At 49.2% G+C, this 19,324-nt stretch overlaps 1 protein-coding gene across 3 annotated transcripts; it reads right to left on the reverse strand.

Moving 5' to 3' along the window:
- Window positions 1-2,185: 2,185 nt before the first annotated feature.
- LOC102227829 (CSC1-like protein 2) lies at window positions 2,186-18,591 on the reverse strand. 3 transcript variants are annotated; one of them, XM_023333746.1, is made up of 24 exons: window positions 18,177-18,591; window positions 14,289-14,507; window positions 13,782-13,861; window positions 13,572-13,610; window positions 12,614-12,704; window positions 8,951-8,988; window positions 8,714-8,856; window positions 8,232-8,283; window positions 7,656-7,764; window positions 7,480-7,550; window positions 7,326-7,406; window positions 7,128-7,251; window positions 6,912-7,045; window positions 6,511-6,648; window positions 6,267-6,420; window positions 6,054-6,160; window positions 5,811-5,897; window positions 5,669-5,734; window positions 4,844-5,006; window positions 4,665-4,770; window positions 4,428-4,595; window positions 4,196-4,311; window positions 4,034-4,117; window positions 2,186-3,934 (listed from the first exon to the last, which is right to left on the reverse strand). In XM_023333746.1, the coding sequence occupies exons 2-24, from the start codon at window positions 14,478-14,480 to the stop codon at window positions 3,734-3,736; spliced, it is 2,544 nt and encodes an 847-aa protein (XP_023189514.1). In that variant the 5' UTR covers window positions 14,481-14,507; window positions 18,177-18,591; the 3' UTR covers window positions 2,186-3,733. The 3 variants fall into 3 exon arrangements, with proteins under 3 accessions (XP_023189514.1, XP_023189512.1, XP_023189513.1); XM_023333744.1 differs by having other exon boundaries at window positions 2,186-3,931; window positions 18,177-18,492; XM_023333745.1 differs by lacking the exon at window positions 13,572-13,610 and having other exon boundaries at window positions 18,177-18,492.
- Window positions 18,592-19,324: the final 733 nt, after the last annotated feature.

The raw sequence follows: 19,324 nt of genomic DNA on the forward strand, positions 1-19,324 counted from the left end.
AGAGGAGTCTAGGTAGCCTGCTACAGTCAACATTAGGCCTCAGCTAAATACACCACGTATGGAACTGAAACAATGCCAAACAAAGTTCATTTATGGTCAACGTTTCACAATACAGTAGTGTCTAGTGACCAAGCTATAGTTACTGAAACAGGAGGATTATAACCATTTCATAAGACGTTACCTGGACGGGGAGTTTTTGTAAGATAGAATTTCCACATCTTCGGGCAGGAATAACATAAACTGCATGCGGTACGACGAATCTTTAACACCCACGAAAGAGTATATTGTGTTTAAATAAGGCCATGGGCTCTCATCACCAGCTGGTGGTTCCCCTGGAGCCGTGTCCAATGTAGTTGCAGTCGTGGTCTCCGTCTCCTCCTCCATGTGGCTGCTGCTGATTGCGAGACTTGCTTTGTGTTTAATGGGAGAAGCGAAACAGGTGTAACCTATTGGAGGTGATGAACAAGCCCAGGCAAGCAGGCTACCGACTTTGTTCGGTAGCCTGCTTGCTACTTGCTAATCAGTAGGTGGGATCAAAACACTTTGTTTCTCTCTCTCGCTTTTTTGTAACGAGTAACTAGACAACACATTGAAAATGTATCGGAGTAAAAGTACGCAATTAAGTTCGGAAATATAGTGAAGTAAAAGTGAAAGTCATCAAAAATTTTCATACTCCAGGAAAGTATGAAGTACTCCAAAATATACTTAAGTAAAGTAGTGAAGTATTTTTACTTCGTTACTATACAACACTGAAAATGATTATGATTACGTCAGCGCCTCACCAGCTATGAACTGGTTCAAACCCACTTTTTGCGCCACGGTACCGAGACCACAACCCGAGTACGGGTCCAGACAGAGGGACGGGTCCAGAGAGGGCGGAGCGGTTTGGATCAGCTGCTTTATTGATCATGGAACATAAACAGGACAAAGGTTCACTGTACATCCGGAGAGCGACGTAAAAATAAATATTCACAGCAATAAATAAAGCCTGACATGAAGCGCCGTGTTCGCCTCAGGCGGTGCAGTCCAATGCTATTTACACTCATCATCATCATCATCATCACGTGTCACTTCCTGCAGCAACGCTTAAAAAACTAAGGAAAGCAGAAAGTGTTGCATTTAAAAACCTTCCAGCTTCTTCTGTCCGGTATCAAACACTTCAATCAGCAAGTTACAAAAATATCACACAGCCGGTCCACCTGCGGTCCAGCTCAGAACCAGAACCCAGCGGGCCGGATTATCTGCATCCGGCGAGACCCAGAAGAGTCCGGAGGGCTCTGTTGGTTCTGACCCGGATCTTCTGCAGGTTCTGCTTCCTGTGTTACAATCGAGGCCGAGGAGACGCAGCGACACGACACAGAGGCGGCAGGTTCTCCAGCGTGCAGCCGCCGCCAGGAGGGGGCGCTGCAGCTTTCATAGTCCAGCTCAGTGTCTGACACACACACACACACACACACACACACACACACACACACACACTAAAACAAACAGATGTAAACATGAACTCAGGAAAAACAAACACCTGAAACTTCCCGTCATTGCAGGCGGTTTCCCGTTACCATGGAAACCACCATTGGCGCTCAACAGTAAAACATGGGCATCGTTGTCTGAATGGACCGGTTCTGGTCCGAAATGAAAACTGGGAATGAAGCCACAACCCAACTGGACTGGGTCTGGTTCTGACCGGGCCGGCACCAACCAGGTTAGAAGAACCAGTAGTGAAACTGTGGTTCTGTTCAGATCCGGATGATGCTGGACCAGGCTGGTCTGTTTCAACCACAGGCATCAAACTCCAGTCACTGTGCCTCAGGTCCAAAACTGGAATGAAACGGCTTCATTACCTGGACCTGTGTGGATCAGTTCTCCAGAACCTGGACCTTCACCTGGACCAGGACCAGGACCAGGACCCAGAGCCTTACTGACCTAATTATTCTGTCCCAGTGGTGCAGCAGAGGAACATCTAGAACAGGGGTGGGCACTCCTGGTCCTCGAGGGCCGGTGTCCTGCAACTTTTAGATGCATCTCTACTTCAACACACCTGAGTCAAATAATGAGGTCGTTAACAGGACTCTGGAGAACTTGACTGCACTTAGGAGGAGATTCAGCTGTTGGATTCAGGTGTGTTGGACCAGGGAGACATCTAAGAGTTGCAGGACACCGGCCCTCGAGGACCAGGAGTGCCCACCCCTGATCTAGAACATCTAAACGTTGCAGAACACCGGACCTCCAGGACTGGACTTTGACACCCCTGGTTTAAAGGGACGGTAGCACATATCTGTTTTGACGGCCAGTCAGAGACTGTGTCGCCTTGGGTTATGAAAATGTTTGATGCGTCTAAAATGACTAAAGAAATCTGACTTTGCTGTTGAATGTTTTGAAATTGGCCCTCTGTCTCTTTAAGAAGCTCCTGCTCGTTCTGACACGTCGCTCCTCCACTAAGACTTGAATGATTTTTTTCTTAAACATGAATGAAAGAGTCCAGGCAACACTCCAGGGATGTTTTTGATGTGGGAATAACATTAAGATGATATTCTACGTAATAATGCAGCTGATTCTCAGGATCCCAGAGAACTAAAGTGGATCAAACAGGAAAAAAGTTAAAGTTTCAGAATATCAGCCAGTAGGGGGCAGCCTAGAGCCTCGCTGCTACATAATGACCCATGTTGAAAAGGAACAGTTTGGTTTGGAACAACTACTGCCATCTAGTGGTCAGGTTGGAGACAGCAGCCATTTGAATACCTTAATGGGCTCACCTGTCTGACAGGGAACAGCACAGTCCAGCATCACTGGGATCGACTGGGATCATCAGACCCACCCGGGACCAGAGGAACCAGAACCGGAACCGGTTCTATTACCTGGAGACGGTGCTGGACTGTATGAAATGAATGCCAGAGAGCAATCGAATCCACACACACACAAACACACAGAGTTCACAAAAGACACAACAAAACGTTTCCCTTGAGAGTCCAAACAGCTTCAGGCATCGGACCGGACGAAAAGCGCTGCTCTTCCGTGTCTCCGGACATCCGAGCTCTCTGCCGCCGGAAGAGTCAGAGAGTCTTGAAGGAGTCGAAGCGCTAGGCTACCGACACCAACGTCCCATTCCCTTATTCACAACTTAAGGTAGTCCAGGTGAGATAATCCGGAAGGGGAGGATCTGGACGGACAAGCTGCTGACAAACAAAGGAATCCGGGTGAGTTTGTTCCTGTGATGAATGATGTCGTCCCTAGGTGGCGATGTCACGACATGCAGCGAGAAGCTCGGCGGGTCGACAGCAAACCAAAAGGATGTGCAGAACAGACATCGGAGTTTGGGGAACAGAAGGAAGGTGGGGCCGTTCTGCGTTAGCGAAGCTTCTACGGCTACTGGATCGGACGGTTGGAGAGTTCAGCGGTCCGACGCGTTCGTTCTTCCGACGGAACAGGAATCGATGGGGATCAAGACACGAGTGCGAACAAACGGAAACCAGCCCAGGCACAAGTTGGACCCCACCCTCACCCGGATAGCGGACGACAGTTTTGGCGTTGTGGGTATGTACAGTGACTTCCTGTGGAGGGCTGGATGGTGGCGATCCGGCGCCGGCGTCAAAGGTCAGGGTCAAGTCTTCAGGCTGAGGGGGGCGGGGCTAACCCAGCCACACTACCGTTTGAGTGCGAACGGTGAATCTCCAGTTAGCCTTATTGGTAGCTGTGGTGTGGCTAGTTCCGCCCCTTCCTCTAGCTCCGCCTCTGGCTATTGGTGGACCTCGTTGGCGATCAGACTGTCCTCCCCCGACTGGAAATCCGCCTCGTTGATGCTGTTCCCTCCGTTCAGCATTTCCTCGTCCTGCGACGAGCCCCGGTCCTCCTCGCTGCTGGCGCCGCCCGGCTCGTCCGAGTTCGGGTCCTGCAGCACCTGGGCGATGTACATCTGCTGCTGCGGCGCCACCTGCTGCTAGACACACAGAACCACAAGCGGGTCAAAGCCGGACCCGAACGGTTCGTGACCCGTTGGAGAACTGAGGTCTGGTCAGAACCTGGCAGGAGGACTCACCTGAGACTTGTTGGTTGGAGAGGACGAAGAGCGAGCCGGTCGTCCGTTCTTCACGGCGTCCACGTCGCTCTCCTTTGTGTCGATCTGAAACAGGAACGCTGGGCAGTGAGACGACCAACCGACCAATCAGCGGCCGGACTCTCACCTGCAGCCAGAACTCACCTTGTAGTTGTGGGCGCTCAGGTACTTGAAGTGTCCAAAGCAGATGTGGGACAGACAGACCACGATGGTGACAACCAGAACCACCAGCGTGAACATGGAGGTGGGCGTATCAAAGCCTGGCAGGACGGAGAACAGTTAGAATGAGACCACAGAACCAGTCCTGGTACCAGAACTCACACCTAGTCTGGCCGTCTAAGGTAAGCTGCAGGAATCCAGAAGCAGAGCTGCTCACTTGTGCGGACAGTGGAGAAGAAGAGCAGCCAGAAGAGGCAGAGGATGGGCGCCGCCACCACCTGAGTCACTGCAGCTGAGTGGATCTTCTTGTCCAGCTTGGAGGGCAGGTAGGCGTAGTACATGTTGTACCTGTCCACCAGGTGTTTCAGCAGCATGTACATGAGACCTGGAGGAACAGCAGAGTTGAGTTACCTGCTCAGGTAGCTACCTGCTGATGGAAGTGCTGCGTACTGACCAAAGGGGACTATGATGGGGCAGGTGATGCTGTAGGCCATCACCACCGTGAAGACGTTCATCATCCAGGCGTACGCGGCGCCGAACTGGAACTCGTAGGCCTGGTGCTGCAGAGACAGAGTTGCAGTCAGAAAGGACACTTCTAGGACCAGGTGTCCAGCACCGTCTCCGCCCTCCTACCCTCTTCACGTTGCGGCGGTCGGCGGCGGAGCGAGCCAGGCACAGGCGGATCATGTACATGAGCAGACCGGGGATCCTCAGCAGGTCCATGGCGTTCCCGATGAAGGCCGAGGCGATGACGTAGTTGACGAAGAACGCTCCGTTATCCGGTAAGAAGACGCACCTGAAGATAAAATCCTTTCTCATTGGCTGATCAGAAGGATGAAAACACAAACCCAACCAGATGCCTTAAGGCTCATTTCCTTTTCTGAACATCTGGTTGTGCTTCTGTTGAAATCTTGTCTGCTTGATGTAACTTTGTTGGGTTCTGTCTTTCTGCCACGTTGTCCTTTGGCTTTGACTGAATCTCAGTTGCTCACAGTTGTAGCCTTGGTACTTCCTGATTGTGTTTATTTACAAATTTAGGTCTAGACTCTGTTTCGATGTCCAAGTCTCAAAGTCTTTGTCTCGGTGTGGATCACTCTGAGTTTTGGTGTTTAAGAAGTCAGGAGAAATCCTGGTTCTGGTCCCGACCCGTAAAAGTCTCTCTGATATTTTTCATACTTCATAAAGTTTTGGTTTTCAGCTGAATGTCTCAGCCTCTATAGATGAGGCGCCAGGCTTTGACTTGTTCCCAAGTGGTTGGGGCAGCAACTTGATCGCTGTCTTTAAAACTCAACCCGATTCTTCATCTTGGTCAAGATGAACTTGGTGTCTAGATTTTAATTCTGGTTTCAGCTCAGGTTCTAACTCAGACGACATATGGACCCTAGTGGGAACCTGGTTTATCAGCTCTTCCCTGCAGTTTGTGGTGAGCAGTTTACAAATGGAGACAAAGTGACTTACTCAAATCTGACTTTAGCGTCATCCAGGAACTTCTTATCGAACAGCCAGCGAAAGAAAACATCCAGACTGTAAAGAGAGACAGGATTCAGTGACAGCAGAGCAGACAGGCGCTGCGGCGCCGCTGCAGGTGCAGGCGTCCCACCTGCTGAGTCCAAGAGACGGCAGCAGCAGAACCATGAAGATCAGGAAGGTGTAACATTTGTGCATGGTGGTCCTGTTTTCTCCAGACCTGCAGGAACAGACAGAGGAACCGGTCAGTACCCGCCACGGTTCTGGTTTCACTCGCCGCTCCAATCACCGGAACACCGGAGCCCGATCTGGACCGAGACGGGCCTCAGCAACCCGACCCCTGGTTGATGCCAGAGATGAGAGGAAGCAGCGGTACCTGGTCCAGTGAGCTTCAAAGAAGGCAGAGTAATAGACGATGGTGGGCAGCAGAGCAGAAAAGGCCCAGAGCAGCAGGGTGGGGAAGAACTGAGTGATTATGGGGTTCTGTCCAGAAGAAAACAGAGTCAGAATCAGAACCAGAACCAGAGTAGAACAAAGCTGGCCCAAAGAGTTGCTCAGAGGAACACAAACACAGGGCGGCTCTGCTTACGTTCAGATACTCCACAGGCTTGGTGACGTTGAACTTGTCCATGGTGGAGATGATGATGGCCGGCGTCGTGAGGAAGAAGAGCAAGATGAAGAGGATGCAGTTGATGATGAAGCAGCGGATCCACCAGGAGATCCCGCCCAGCGACAGGTGCTCCCTGCAGGAAGGAACCGCAACACGTCAGCAGGAGACGCAGCCACGGGTTTGTTTTACAGGCGGAGTCTGTGGGCGGAGTCTGTGTACCTACCAGCGGACGTTCTGCGGGTCCGGCGCGTACGTCACACTCCAGTTGTGAACATGCAGGACTTCGCTGAACTGAGAGGAACACGGCTCCTGGCGACAACGACAACCCTGAACCTGACAGGCGTTGAAGTCCTTCAGGATGCTGTGGAGGAAGGGGCGGAGTCAGAGAGGAAGGGGCGGAGTCAGATGGGAAGGGGCGGAGTCAGAGGGGAAGGGGCGGAGTCAGAGGGGAAGGGGTGGAGTCAGAGGGGAACGGGTGGAGTCAGAAGCATGAATGGCCAACAGCAGGAAGAAAGATACTCGATGTGAGGAATAAATGTAATCTAAGTGATGAAATGAATGAAATCGTGTCCATCGGTATCTTGGATGTAAAATCTGAGCTGTGGTTTTGGTTCGGCTGCTCACATGGCGGTCATGGCCTCGTTCTGGAAGGTGACGAAGGCCATGCCCAGGGGCTTGGTGTGGACCTTCTCCTTCTCCTTCCTGTACTCCTCCTTCAGCTTGGCCTCTCTCTTGGTGTAGTAGCTCACAGCCTCCTCCTGTAGGGGAACCAGACGCGTTAACGGCCCGGTTCTGAACCCAGAAACCTGACGAACGAGGGACCGGTAGGGCAGAGGTCACCTCCTCGCAGCCGGCGATGGCACAGCAGCACAGGTGTCCGCAGGGTTTGGGGTTGATCATGGTGGGAACGTGCTCCTTAGCCATCAGGTCGGTGAAGAACTTCTTACTGCGCTCCGTCTTCTTCCTGCAACCACACCCATAAAACGTCCTGAACGCTGCATCTGCAGGCCCGGTGACCCGGGACCAACCTGGACTCACCTCTCAGCGCTCAGCGCCATCAGTTTGGCCACGTTGTAACAGATCCGAGCCTCCAGAACCACACAGTTGTCGTAGGCCTGCCTGCGGAGCAGCACGGAGGGAAGGTTAGGACAGCTGCTGCGGGCCGGCGGATCCTCGTAACGGTAAAACTCACTCAAAGTGCTGCTTGATCTGACTCTCGTCAGCATACTTGGAGATGCCGTTTATGAATAAAGTGCGTTTCACCTGCAAGACACAACCCTGGGATTACTGGCCACTCCAGCTCAAACCCAGTAGACGTCGTCAGAACCAAGTGGATCAGAAGGCGGGCCGCAGCGCCGCCTCTCCTACCAGATCGTCCTCCTTGTAGTGCATCTTAGATGTGTGTCTCCTCATGCTGTAGACCGTCAGCAGCAGGTACATGAAGGCAAAGGTCGTATGGAGCCACAGCAGCTTGGTCCTGGAAACAAGAGCCGGTTCAGTTTCTGTTGGGTTGGCGCTGCGTTCTGCGCGCTGCGTTCTGCGCGCTGCGTTCTGCGCGCTGCGTTCTGCGCGCTGCGTTCTGCAGCCGTCACCTTTTACTGTCAGTATTGTTCCTCTGTGGCAAATCTTTATGCTGAACTAGCAGTTTCCTAAAACTTGTCCCTGTAAACGAGGCAAAGAGTTTCTTCCAATTCCAGTATCCATGCTAAGCTAGGCTAACATTTAGCCTGTGTTTTAGGTCTTCATGCTAAGCTAGGCTAACATTTAGCCTGTGTTTTAGGTCTTCATGCTAAGCTAGGCTAACATTTAGCCTGTGTTTTAGGTCTTCATGCTAAGCTAGGCTAAATCAATTCAAAATCTAATACTTCATTTGTGGTTTGCGGTCACACGTGTTGGTGAAAACATGCCAGCAGACGGTGTGTGTTGCTGAGCGCCGTCACTCACTCTGACTTCAGGTTGGCGATTGTGGTGCGTCCGAAGCTGTAGGCGTTGTTCTCTGGAACAGACAGACATGACAAAACGAGTCATGAGTGCAGCAGGTGAAACCTTCACGTTCTGACACTGTTCCAGACCAAAAGCTGGAGGTCTAAGTCTAAACGTCAGGGAGAATTCACCAGAACCAGACTCGGGTCACAACACTCAGTACGGCATCTACAGACCGGATGGGACCGAGTCCAGGTCCAGCTAGAACCACCAGCTAAATCACGCCTAGAGCGGCGCAGAGCGCCTCCCGCCCTGCAGCCGCAGCCTTTACCTTCTTTGGAAGGAGGTCCAGGAGCTCCCTGGCTTAGGAAAGCATCTGCACTGATAATTCTGACTAAAACCAACCAGAAACAAACGGAGAGCGTCATGAAGGGAATCCTGCAGACCGCAGTCCGTCCAGAGTCTGCAGCTTTTTGCCTCTGAGCCTCAGCCGGAGCGCTTACCCAGCAGGTCACCGGAGAAGTTCACCGGCAGGACGATGCCCACGGAGAGGACGCCGACGACGACCAGCAGGCCGATGATGTGGCGCTGGAAGGACAGGTAGTGCACGGCGTCCTCGCCGCACTTCTCACGGATCTCCTCGTCCCTGAAGCGTCGATGAAGGAGACAGATCTCAGACCCTCAGATCAGACATTTCCAAAGCAAAGAGAAGCTGGCGGGTTGTTGAGAGCCAGACTTACTTTATTCTGAAGATGGCGGTGAGCCAGGAACAGAAGCCCTGCAGGAGGAACCAGACGGATCAGAACCAAACCCCGGAGCATGAAGGGCAGCGGCACAACATTTATTTTGTTGTACAGAGAACAACAACATTTCATTTCAGGACATTTCCATCGAGCAGCAAGCAGATGAGGGGCCGGCGCCGCAGCGTCCGTTTCCAGGCACGTCGTCCCACTTCATGGCACAACCCAGCGGCCATGTTGCCTTCAGCTCACTGTACTGCTGAATACATCAAATCTCACTTAAATTAATAGCATTTCTTTAAATTAATCTTCTCTATAGCGTCTCCAAATGATTCAAAATGTGGCAGCGAGACTTTTAGCTGGAACCCTGAAACCAGAGATCAGAACTCCAGTATCTGCCAGTTTCTTATGGGATTGATTTTAAATCCTTTTATTGGTTCGTAAAGCTTTCTGTGGCCTCGCTCCAGCTTCAAATAATAAACTGCTCTAAATATTCCCAGAACCATTCGCTGTCACTGCTCCTGATATGTGGAGCGATTCGCCCTCCAACATTACATCATCAAAACTCATTTTTATTCTGTAGCTTTTCCAGAAGGCCTGACATGGTAATTTACTGTTTTCATTTGTGTTTTTATCTGCAGGTTTATGAATACTCTACAGCACTTTGGTTCAGTGGATATTTGTTTTTAAGATCAAAAGGTTAATTTTACATGAAACTTCATAATTTTGTGTTTGTAATTTATGACAAACAAATATTGTAAAACTACTTTTAGATGAGTTTCTAATGTTAATCTTAACTATATCTGATGCTAAGCTAAGCTTGTTTTTACAGTATTATGCTAAGCTAGGCTAACAGTTTCCCCCTGGGTTTATACAAGAATCCCAGAGTTGAATTTACTACCTTTTTAACTACCTCTACAATATTTTTACTACAAACACAAAATTGAGCCAATTTCACAACAATTTCCTCAATTTTGGGAGATGGGAGATCGGTGGATATTTATGTGAAGCCGATCTCATTTCTGCTCTGCAGTGAGAGGACAGACTGACCGACAGACCGACCCACCAGGTCAGGTCTGCAAGCCTGTAGTCATCAGTAGTGACCTCACTGTGACCAACAGAGACTTTCTTCCTATATTTAACGACATTTCAATCAAACAAATTTCACTGGCTAAATTGAAATCGGCAGGTCAAACCTTTTATAGATTGATAATCTGTGAGAATCTGCAGTCGGTTCACTGACCATGTAAGATGACGGCTCATGTAAAACTTTATCTCACTTACTTGAAGGTCTAACTGTGACTTTAACTAGACCAAAACCTCACATGTCAAAAACAGGAAGCACTATTTTTAGTGCTTATCCTAAATCCATAAGACTCAGGATATTTGTTCTTTTAAAGAATATCAGTAAAATGCAACGACATTCTAATTTCACAAGCTGATGTTTTATTCTCAGAATATTAGTTTGCTACTAATTGTCAAACTAGGACAACTCGATAACAAGGTTCAAGGTGTCATATTTCACAGGTCATTGAACAGTTTAATAAACAAATGTCCATGTGCAGCGAGGCGACACACACACACACACACACACACACACAGTGTCAGATCATGGTCACCATTAGAGCAGCAGTTTAAATGAGCCGATCAACCAGCGCTGAGTTCAGATCATCTTACAATCTTGTTTTGAAAAATGTTGTTTGGTGGATGTTGTGTGTCTTGTCTCTATGCTGCTGTAACTGCAAAATAATTTCCCTGCTGGGATGAATAAAGTAATTCTATTCTATTCTATTCTATTCTATTCTATAATCTAAAAAAACATCCAGCCTGGAAACAGGAAACTGTTGAGGACTGAATGTGTTGCCCTTTGTGCAGGAAATGTTTGCGGGTTTTATGGTGATGGATCCTCATGCATATATCTGTTGGTTTGTTGCCATGGCAACGAGTCTGCGTGTAGCTAGCCGACAGAGAAAGTGAGGGAGGAGGGGATACGAGTGGGTTGAGTTGTTCTTTGACGGTTTTTCTGAGTTATTTTCCCTTTGCTGCGGCGCACTGCTCTAAATTAGAAGGTTTCATTTAGTTATCGGCTCCGTTCTACCGGAACCGTTCTACCGGAACCATTCTACCGGCTCCGGACGGCAAGGAGAAGAATCGTCTTTTTGCCTTCGCAAAATTTCCAGATGTAAACAATAACATGAAACGTGTCTAAATGGTATCAGCTAATAATGAATGATAAACTTGTTCTAACATGTTTCCTACATTTGCAGTGGAATCTTAACTATTGACTTTGTTCACACTGCAGCTGGTGTGATTTTACTTACTTTAGCTGCTGCAGCAGCTCAGCTCTGAGCTTTAGGGTCAGCAGGTCAGCTGCCTGTCTGCAGCTCCCGGCGCGTCGCTGGGAAAACTTTGGCTCGTATCTGAGCTCGCGTTTCCAGATGCATCGCTTCGTTTAGCACCAAAAAACGAAACGGGATCTGCTCCACGGTGGAGCCTCAACCCGCAGGAATCCTGAATGCTGATGAAAGCTGGACGCTCTGCTCGGTCTGATTTGATCTCCGTCACGTGGTTCCGGGTCAAATTTAGATTTTTTCCTGCATACTTTATAAAATGTCTTTCAGTCATTCCTAGTCTTTGAATCTCGGATCATCGAGCCAAAGTTGTGAAAACTTATATTTTCCCCTGGCAAAGCTCAAAATGACTGGCTAGTCTCTACAGGTTAGGCGGGTCCAACACTACGCAGCTTGGAGTCGGTCAGTGACAGCCCAGGTCCTGCCAGAACCGTAGTTATCATTTTTATACAGATTTTAGTAAAACGAGCTTAAAACAATAAGTGAGCATCAATGGAAAATTAAAAATATTTTGAAGGGATGATGAAAAATTTACTACCTTTAGTTACTTAGGGCAGCAGAGAGAACCATAGGCTGCCGAACAGATTTACACTTCCAGGCTCCACAAGAAAGTTTTGGACATTTTAAATGACTCTTCACACCCTGGCCATGGTCTCTTCCAGCTGCTGCCATCAGGCAAGAGATACAGAGCAATAAAAACCAGGACAAATCGCCTAAAAAACAGTTTTTACCCGATGGCAATCATGGCACTAAATTCAAAGGCATAAGAACTTCTGCTCTTGACACCACTTTGTTATAAATGTCAATTCTGTTGCGACACCTCCAGGCGCTGCAACCATCTTCTGATGTCTATTTATTTCTCATTTTGTACTATTTATTTCTTTATCTTGGTATATTATGTATAAACACATAACCTGCATCTTAACTCGAGTCGAGCAAATCTCAATCTGTAATCTGTTGATGACAATGACAAATAAATCTTATCTTATTTTTACTGGCCTTAATTTGAGATCATTTAATTTATTACCTTTTACTACCGCGCGGAAACCCTGTTCCCTCTGTTTGTAGCATTATGCTAAGCTAGGCTAACAGTGTCCCTCTGTTTACAGCATTATGCTAAGCTAGGCTAACGGGTCAAGTCTGTACCGAAGGCTGAGTTTTATACGCGAACATGACAGCAGGGAAACTAATCGGACCTCAGAATCAGATCAGAACCTGAAGGAAACTCCAACCAGGAGGCCGTTAAACATCTGAAGGTTCATATGAGACTGATGACGGTGAGGAGGAGGAGGAGTGATGAAGACATCCTTACGTTGTCTCTCTGGTCAAAGTCCACAGAGCTGGACACCGAGGTGAGCCGTTCGTAGCGATCCGGAGTCTCCGAGTGCATCGCTGAGGCAACGCTGCAAACAGACGGGAAGGAGCCAGTTAGCATGTAGCCGCCTGACCTTTGACCTCTATGCCTGAAAGCTGGTTCCCTCAGACTGACAGGATGAGGGAGACACAGACGGAGCTGCTTCAGGGTCTGAGACTTCAGAACAAACGGCCCCAAAGGGACAGGAACTAAAACTGCGCCCCCTAAAGGCCGACCCCAGATTTAATGATGAAGATCTGGATCAAATTTCAGGCAAATGAAAACATGAAAATGTTGAGCTAAAAGTTTAAAAATCCACCAAAAACATAAAGAAATTAAGAAAACCTTTCCAGACAGGCCCCGCCCACTTCCCTGCAGTGACCAGGTGTAAGGGGTTTCCTGACCATCCTTCCAGGGACTGACCTGCAGGAACCATGAACTCCTTGGCGCCTCCTAGTTTGAAAGCTAGCAGGCGGGTTCTGAGTTCAGACATGATCTACCTGGTTCTGACTCGGCCCAAGGCGCACTCAGGTCTATCCTACTGACTACCACGGGGTCACCACGAGGTCACCACGGGGTCACCACACACTGAGCTGCAGCAGCAGCCGTTACCTTTTCACCGGCTCATAGTTATCTGTGTCTCGTCTGCGGCTGAGTTAAAGATGGAGAGAGGAGCGCAGCGTTAGCTTCATCACACACACACAGAGTATGGAGGGTTAGCAGGGCCAAAAGTCACTCATTAGTGAGCAGAACGTCTGATAGGACAAGAAGGAGCCAGATGTGCTAGTGGACCAATCAGAGCGCAGCATCCTGTTAATGGAAGCAGCAGCAGCAGAAGAAGAAGAAGAGTGAGGTACAGGAGGAGGAAGAGAAGGAGTTAACGGACAAACCAAACAGCCGACAGGCAGCAACATACTATTCCTGCTCCTCCAGGTCGCTGAAACGCTTCTTCAGTCTTCAAGAAGGAAAAACAGGAAGATGAGGAAAAGTTACTGAAGCAGAACCTCCCGCTTCTCCAGACATTCCTGATCCTCAGCCCAGCGTTCTCCAGAGACATTTACACTTCAGCAGCCCCGCCACCAGGGGGCGCCGATGAGACCACAGGAACCAGTCACTTCCTGCTTACCTGTCTGCATCTGTGACCAGCGCCAGGCGGCCATAATCCCACGCAACCTTCCTCAGGATGGAGAAGACGAAGAGGAGCACCTGAAGAAAAACAGCATGATGAAGAAGAGCATGTAGAGCTGAATACGGAGCTAGATGTAGATTCTTCAGATTGAACCCTCTCTATTCCTGCTCCTAAGTTCCTGCTAGCTTTCAGCCGAGGGTATTTTTTCACTGCACTCTGTGCAACACAACCAGCTGAGAACATGGAGCCATTTGCTCTGCTTGTAATTCACAGAAATGCAGCTTTTCTAGCACAACGTCCCATTTAACTGATCCAACCAGAGAAACACGTTCCCTCGCTGAAACCACCTGAGCAGCATTTCAGAATCAGAAGCTCACATCCACCACCTGCTAATTTCTCTGCTAATGCTGTGCTAACAGTTCTGCTAACGGTTCTCTGAATGCTGTGCTAACATTCTACTAACTGGTCTGCTAACAGTCAGCCAACGGCGCTGCTAAGGCTCACCAGGAAGCACATGAAGTCCAGGGCGAGCACAGTGGGCACACCTCCGAACGGCAGCCCCTGCAGCACCGTGCTGCGGATGCGGGCTGAGTAGCAGTAGTCTTTGGATTCATCGTCGGCTGTACAGTTTTTCTGTTCGCTGCAGGCCGGGCTGCTACCCACTGACTCCATGGTGACAATCAGCGCACTGAGCATGCTCACTGCTGCATCCTCACTGGGAACCTGAAGAAGACAGAGGCCAGAGGTTTGGGATCTGGGAACATTCCTCTGGATTTCCAGCAACATCTAGAAACAGCAGGCTAATGCTAGCAGGCTAATGCTAGCATTCACAGCTATATCTTGTAATTTCCTGTAATGTTTTTATCGTCTGGACGGTGGAGCAGAAATCTGTCAAAGATAGATAGAAACATAGATGTTGTACATAGAGACATAGTCGGGCTGGGCCATGTGGCAAATAAAATCATTAAATCATTCAATTTTATTCAGTTACATGATAAATTATTTTTTAGAGGATGCTCTTTAGGTGTTGGAATCAAAACCTCCACTGAGTCTGACACAAAGTGGGACTGCACCAATATCGTCATGGAAACCTCAGTGCTAACAGCTGAAAGGAGCACGCGAGCTAACGCGCTAGCTATGTTTACGCTACAGCTAGCATTCAGAGTCTTTTTTAAAAAAAAGGTTTTATTGGCTCTGATGGCCGTTATTTGATAGTTAATTAACAGGAAAGTGGGTAATAATAGAAGGGGAAGACATGCAGCAAAGGTCGCCAGGCCGGGAATCGAACCTGCGACGGCCGCGTCCAGAACTAAGGCCTCCTTATATGGGTTGTGCTTAACCCCTGCGCCACCACAGCACACCCAGCGCTCAGAGTCACAGCGCTGAAGAGGAGGAGCTCTGCTACATGTGGCTTTACTCTGATTTGATCTTCATCACCATGGTAACCAGTAGCAGCGCTGCAGCTGATCCAGGTGTTCCGCTACCTGTCGCTCCGCAACCACAGGTGAAAATAGGAGTTTTAAAGATGAAGATTAAAACGTTGAGCAGAGATCCAGGAAACCATCTGGATGGGGTCTAAAGGTCTGTCCTGACCGGACCGACTGGTTCCATCCCGACCGGTACCAGATGATGGTACCGGTTTCGACTCATTTGAGCTGAAGGAACCATATGAGAGCCGAGGTTCCAGCGGTTCTGTTCGGCCGCTCTATGAGAACCACGTGTGGTTCTGTTTATTACTGGAGCAGTTGATGGAGATCCATAAAAGTTCTGCTTCCAGAACCAGCAGGGTTCTCCCTGCTCTCCCCCCAGACCCCCTTTCCCGTTGCCATGGCGCCGCGGCAGCATGACTCGTCGTCCTGGCCCCGCCCCCTCCCAGGCCCGGCTCCTGATTGGTCCGGGTGGGTCGGCTGCAGCCGGCAGATAACGATAAGGAGCCTCAGATCAGAAACAGGAAGTGGTTCTGCTGCAGCGAACCCGCTCCAGAATCAGAACCACCAACGGCCCGGTCAGACCGGCAGAACGTCCGACTATCAGCAGAACCATGAGAAAAGTTCTGAAGTCCAAACGTCTCCCTGAGACCGGTTCTGGTTCCGGTTCTAATCTGGACCCAAATGGATGAAATCCCTGGATTCCTCCATTCTGGATCCAGATTCCTTCTCAGAACCGGGTCAGAACTCTGGGAACGCTCCCAGAGTTCTGACCCGGTTCAGCTCTTCAGACCTGGTTTCCTTCCTGGAGTCCAGAGAGGATGAAGGTCAGAGGTCAGAGGTCGGAGCTGACCGTGAATTTATTTCCTTTTTGAAAGCAGAAATCATTTCCTGCAGCTGAAATCCCTCCGACAGGAGAAAAGCTGAACATCAGTAGATATCGATTATTGATTAATGACTGGATGCTAAAGCCGATTAATGAGAGATTATTTCCAGAAGGTGAAGCTAAAACTGAACTGGAGTTCAGACTAAAATGTTTTTATTTTAAATGTTAATATGTGTTTACATTTTTATTTTAATTATTGATCTGATTTTCTTTCAGTCTGGATTCAGTTTTTCAGGTTTTATTGGCTCTGATGGCCTTTTATTCAGAAGTGAATGACAGGAAGTGAGAGAAGAGCAGGCCGGAAATCGAACCTGCGGCGGCGCCCCACAGCGTTAAGCCTTAATCAATTACTGAATTAATTCAGGATTAGTTCAATAGAAGACAGAACCAGAACCCCTAGAACAATCTGATCATCTCCAGAACTGCTGAAGAACTGGACTGAAATGGATCAGAACCGGTCAGCAAAACCGGTTCTGACGGCTGCAGTCTGTTTCTTTTCCTGACCCGGCGGATAGAACATCAACACCTCCATGTTCTAGGTTTTGTAGATCTAGGTGCGCCTGCTCACTGCAAATTATCTTTCAAGAAAAGAAAAGAAAAGAATAGTTTTTGGATTTTTTTATTATCTAACCCTCTTTACTATTAACAAAATTGTTTAGAAAAATGATCTTTTGTGTGAAAACGTCTTGTAGTAGCGAGTCTGTTGTGGGAACGCCAAAGCCTGAATCTGATTGGTCAGTTTGCTTTTTCTGTGAGCTAAAAGTGAATGAGGGAGTTTGATCCTCCCGTAGTTCTAAGAGCCGTTTGGATCCCGCCTGGGCTTTTCACCGTGTGCGGTTCTGGTGGGTCGGCGGTTTTATGGTTTGGCGACCGGTTGGCCGACCGTGACATCTGCCGCTCTCCCTGAGCGAGCGCTACGTCTGTGGAAATGTTGGCCAAAGAGCAGAAATGAAGCAGACATTGTTGCTTCTCCTCTGGACGTCTCAGAGCCACCGGACCTGGAACCTCCGGACCTGGAACCTCTGGACCTGGAACCTCCGTCCTCCTGCAGGTTCATCCTAGGCTTTGCTAAGTCTGCTGTTTCAGTGGGCCATGCGCATTACGCGCTGTGGTTTAGCTTCGTGCTGGTTTCATGAACATTGTGCTCTTGCAGGAGCAGCGATACGTCGGTGCTGCCCTCCGATAGGCTCTCTGGGTCCAGCGGTTCTGTTTTTAAATCGCTTAATGATTAAAATGGGCCCGGAACCAAACAAAGATCCTCTAGAATGTTTCAGTCATGGATCAATGGCTTTGATAAAAAAAACAGAGTTGATGTTTCGTTCATGTTTTCAACACAGATTAAACGCCTCGATGGGTTCGGATGTTTCTGGAAACCAACTTTCACTAAAATCATAAAGGTTCTGTTCTGACACTGATATCAGCTCAGAACCAGAACCGGTCTGTCAGCAGGTCTAACGAGGAAGCTCTGAAGTGATGGGTTGAACATTTACTGGTTTATTTTTCCAGGTTTGGGCTCCAGCTCCATCAGGTTCTTCATAAGTCAAGGTGATGGAAACTCCTTCCTGTTAACTCTGGAAATATTCTGAAAAAGCTGCAGTTCGTGTTGGACCGGGATCAAACAGGCCCATTAGTTCCAGATGACGGACCGAACCGAGCATTCGGGATTCAGGCCGGACAGAAGGCTGATCCTTTGACTCACTGACCTGATTTCTGCCGGAGCTCCAGCAGGCCGTGCGGGGCCGCAGCACGTACAGCTAGGCCCGAACCGAACCGGCCCTCCCAGCCAAACAAAGCGCAGAGACCCCGCGCATCCCCGCATATCCACCTGCGTGGATCTGCTCCATCAGATGCGGACAGGCACAAGCGCGCGCCGGGCGCGTGCACAGCGCACACATTATGTAACCCCCCGCCCCGTCCGCGGCCCCCACCGGGCCGGATGGATGCTGTCGGGGGAAGCGGCGCCGCCAGGCCGCCGGAGAGGCTCCAGCCGCGGCCTGGCGGCCCCCGGCGGCCCGCTGAGCGGATCAGGCGGAGCCGCAGCTCAAAGCCAATCATGGAGAATTAGAACAAAGCCGGTACCTGACCATCCGAAGCAGAACCGAACCCCCTCTGCTGCTCCGCTCCGCTTCCAAAACAACCGCCAAATGAACAAATCCTCAGAAGAGCCGATGCGCCCGAACCGCGGGCCGCCGCAGCGCCGCCATGCCGCAGAAACCCGCAGGGAGCCGCAGAGAGCCGCAGAGAGCTGGATCCACCGCCGGGGACGCTGAGCCGACAGTCCGCTGCGAGCCGCTGCTCCTCCGCCGGCTGTCCGAGGCAAAATGGAGGCGGAGCGGAGCTGCGGTGACGCGCCGCCGCCAGCAGGGGGCAGCAGGAGCTGACCTTCAGGCTGCGTCTCGCCCTGCGGTTACACAACCGGTCCACGCAGAAGAAGACCTGCTGCTGCTGCTGACGAAGACGATGATGAAGATGATGATGAAGTTCTTCACAACCTGCTGATCCTCACCAGATTCTCCATCCACTCCTGTAAATGGGAAATAGAAATCCTGACTTTTCAGCTTTTAAAAACCTTTTAATGGACAAAAATCACTTCAGAACCTAAAACTGATGAAAAACCAGCAGGAATAAATAAAACTGTTAGACGCCTAGAATGGTCTGAATTTATTAGAAAACTAAAGGCCCTTTGTCTCTGCTTGTTTTTGTCGTTATGCTATCCCTCTGTTTGATGTCTGATAAATTTTATTTATTTATAGTTTTATTTTACCTGTTTACATTTTTTTTATTGTCATAATTATATGTGTGCTTTGAGCCAGTGTAACAGGTGGCATCAATGAGTCTCAGAAGTCGTTCAGGTGGGTCTCAACCAGATATTTTATTTTTTTATTCTGGGGGAAGAAGGGAAAACAAATGAACAACCTCCTCAACTCCTTCTCCCTGCACTCCGGCTCTAAAAATGTGAAAATAAAAACAATGTTCAACCGGGCTGTGCTGGACTAGCACCGGTCGTTCGCGCCAAAATAAAAAAGAAATTATAATAAAACTGTTTATAAAAAAAAAACCACAATGACGGTCAAAACTGCAAAATAACACACTAACAAACAATAATAAACAACATATGGTAAAGACCTCAACATGAACAACATCCATACAGAAAAACAAACATATCTCAGCAGCTAACTTTCCTCTGACTGACCCACAGCAGCGCAGAACAACCTGAGGGAAAAGGG

Source organism: Xiphophorus maculatus, chromosome 5 (genome assembly GCF_002775205.1).
Source record: "Xiphophorus maculatus strain JP 163 A chromosome 5, X_maculatus-5.0-male, whole genome shotgun sequence".
Lineage (NCBI taxonomy): Eukaryota > Metazoa > Chordata > Actinopteri > Cyprinodontiformes > Poeciliidae > Xiphophorus > Xiphophorus maculatus.

Excerpts from the sequence above, each read along its gene's own strand:
- LOC102227829 (XM_023333746.1), bottom strand. The coding sequence starts at position 14,480 with ATGCTCAGTGCGCTGATTGTCACCATGGAGTCAGTGGGTAGCAGCCCG. Across the intron at positions 13,862-14,288 it reads TGGACTTCATGTGCTTCCTG|GTGCTCCTCTTCGTCTTCTC; the intron begins GTGAGCCTTAGC and ends GTTTTTCTTCAG. Across the intron at positions 8,284-8,713 it reads CTTCTCCGGTGACCTGCTGG|AGAACAACGCCTACAGCTTC; the intron begins GTAAGCGCTCCG and ends TGTCTGTTCCAG.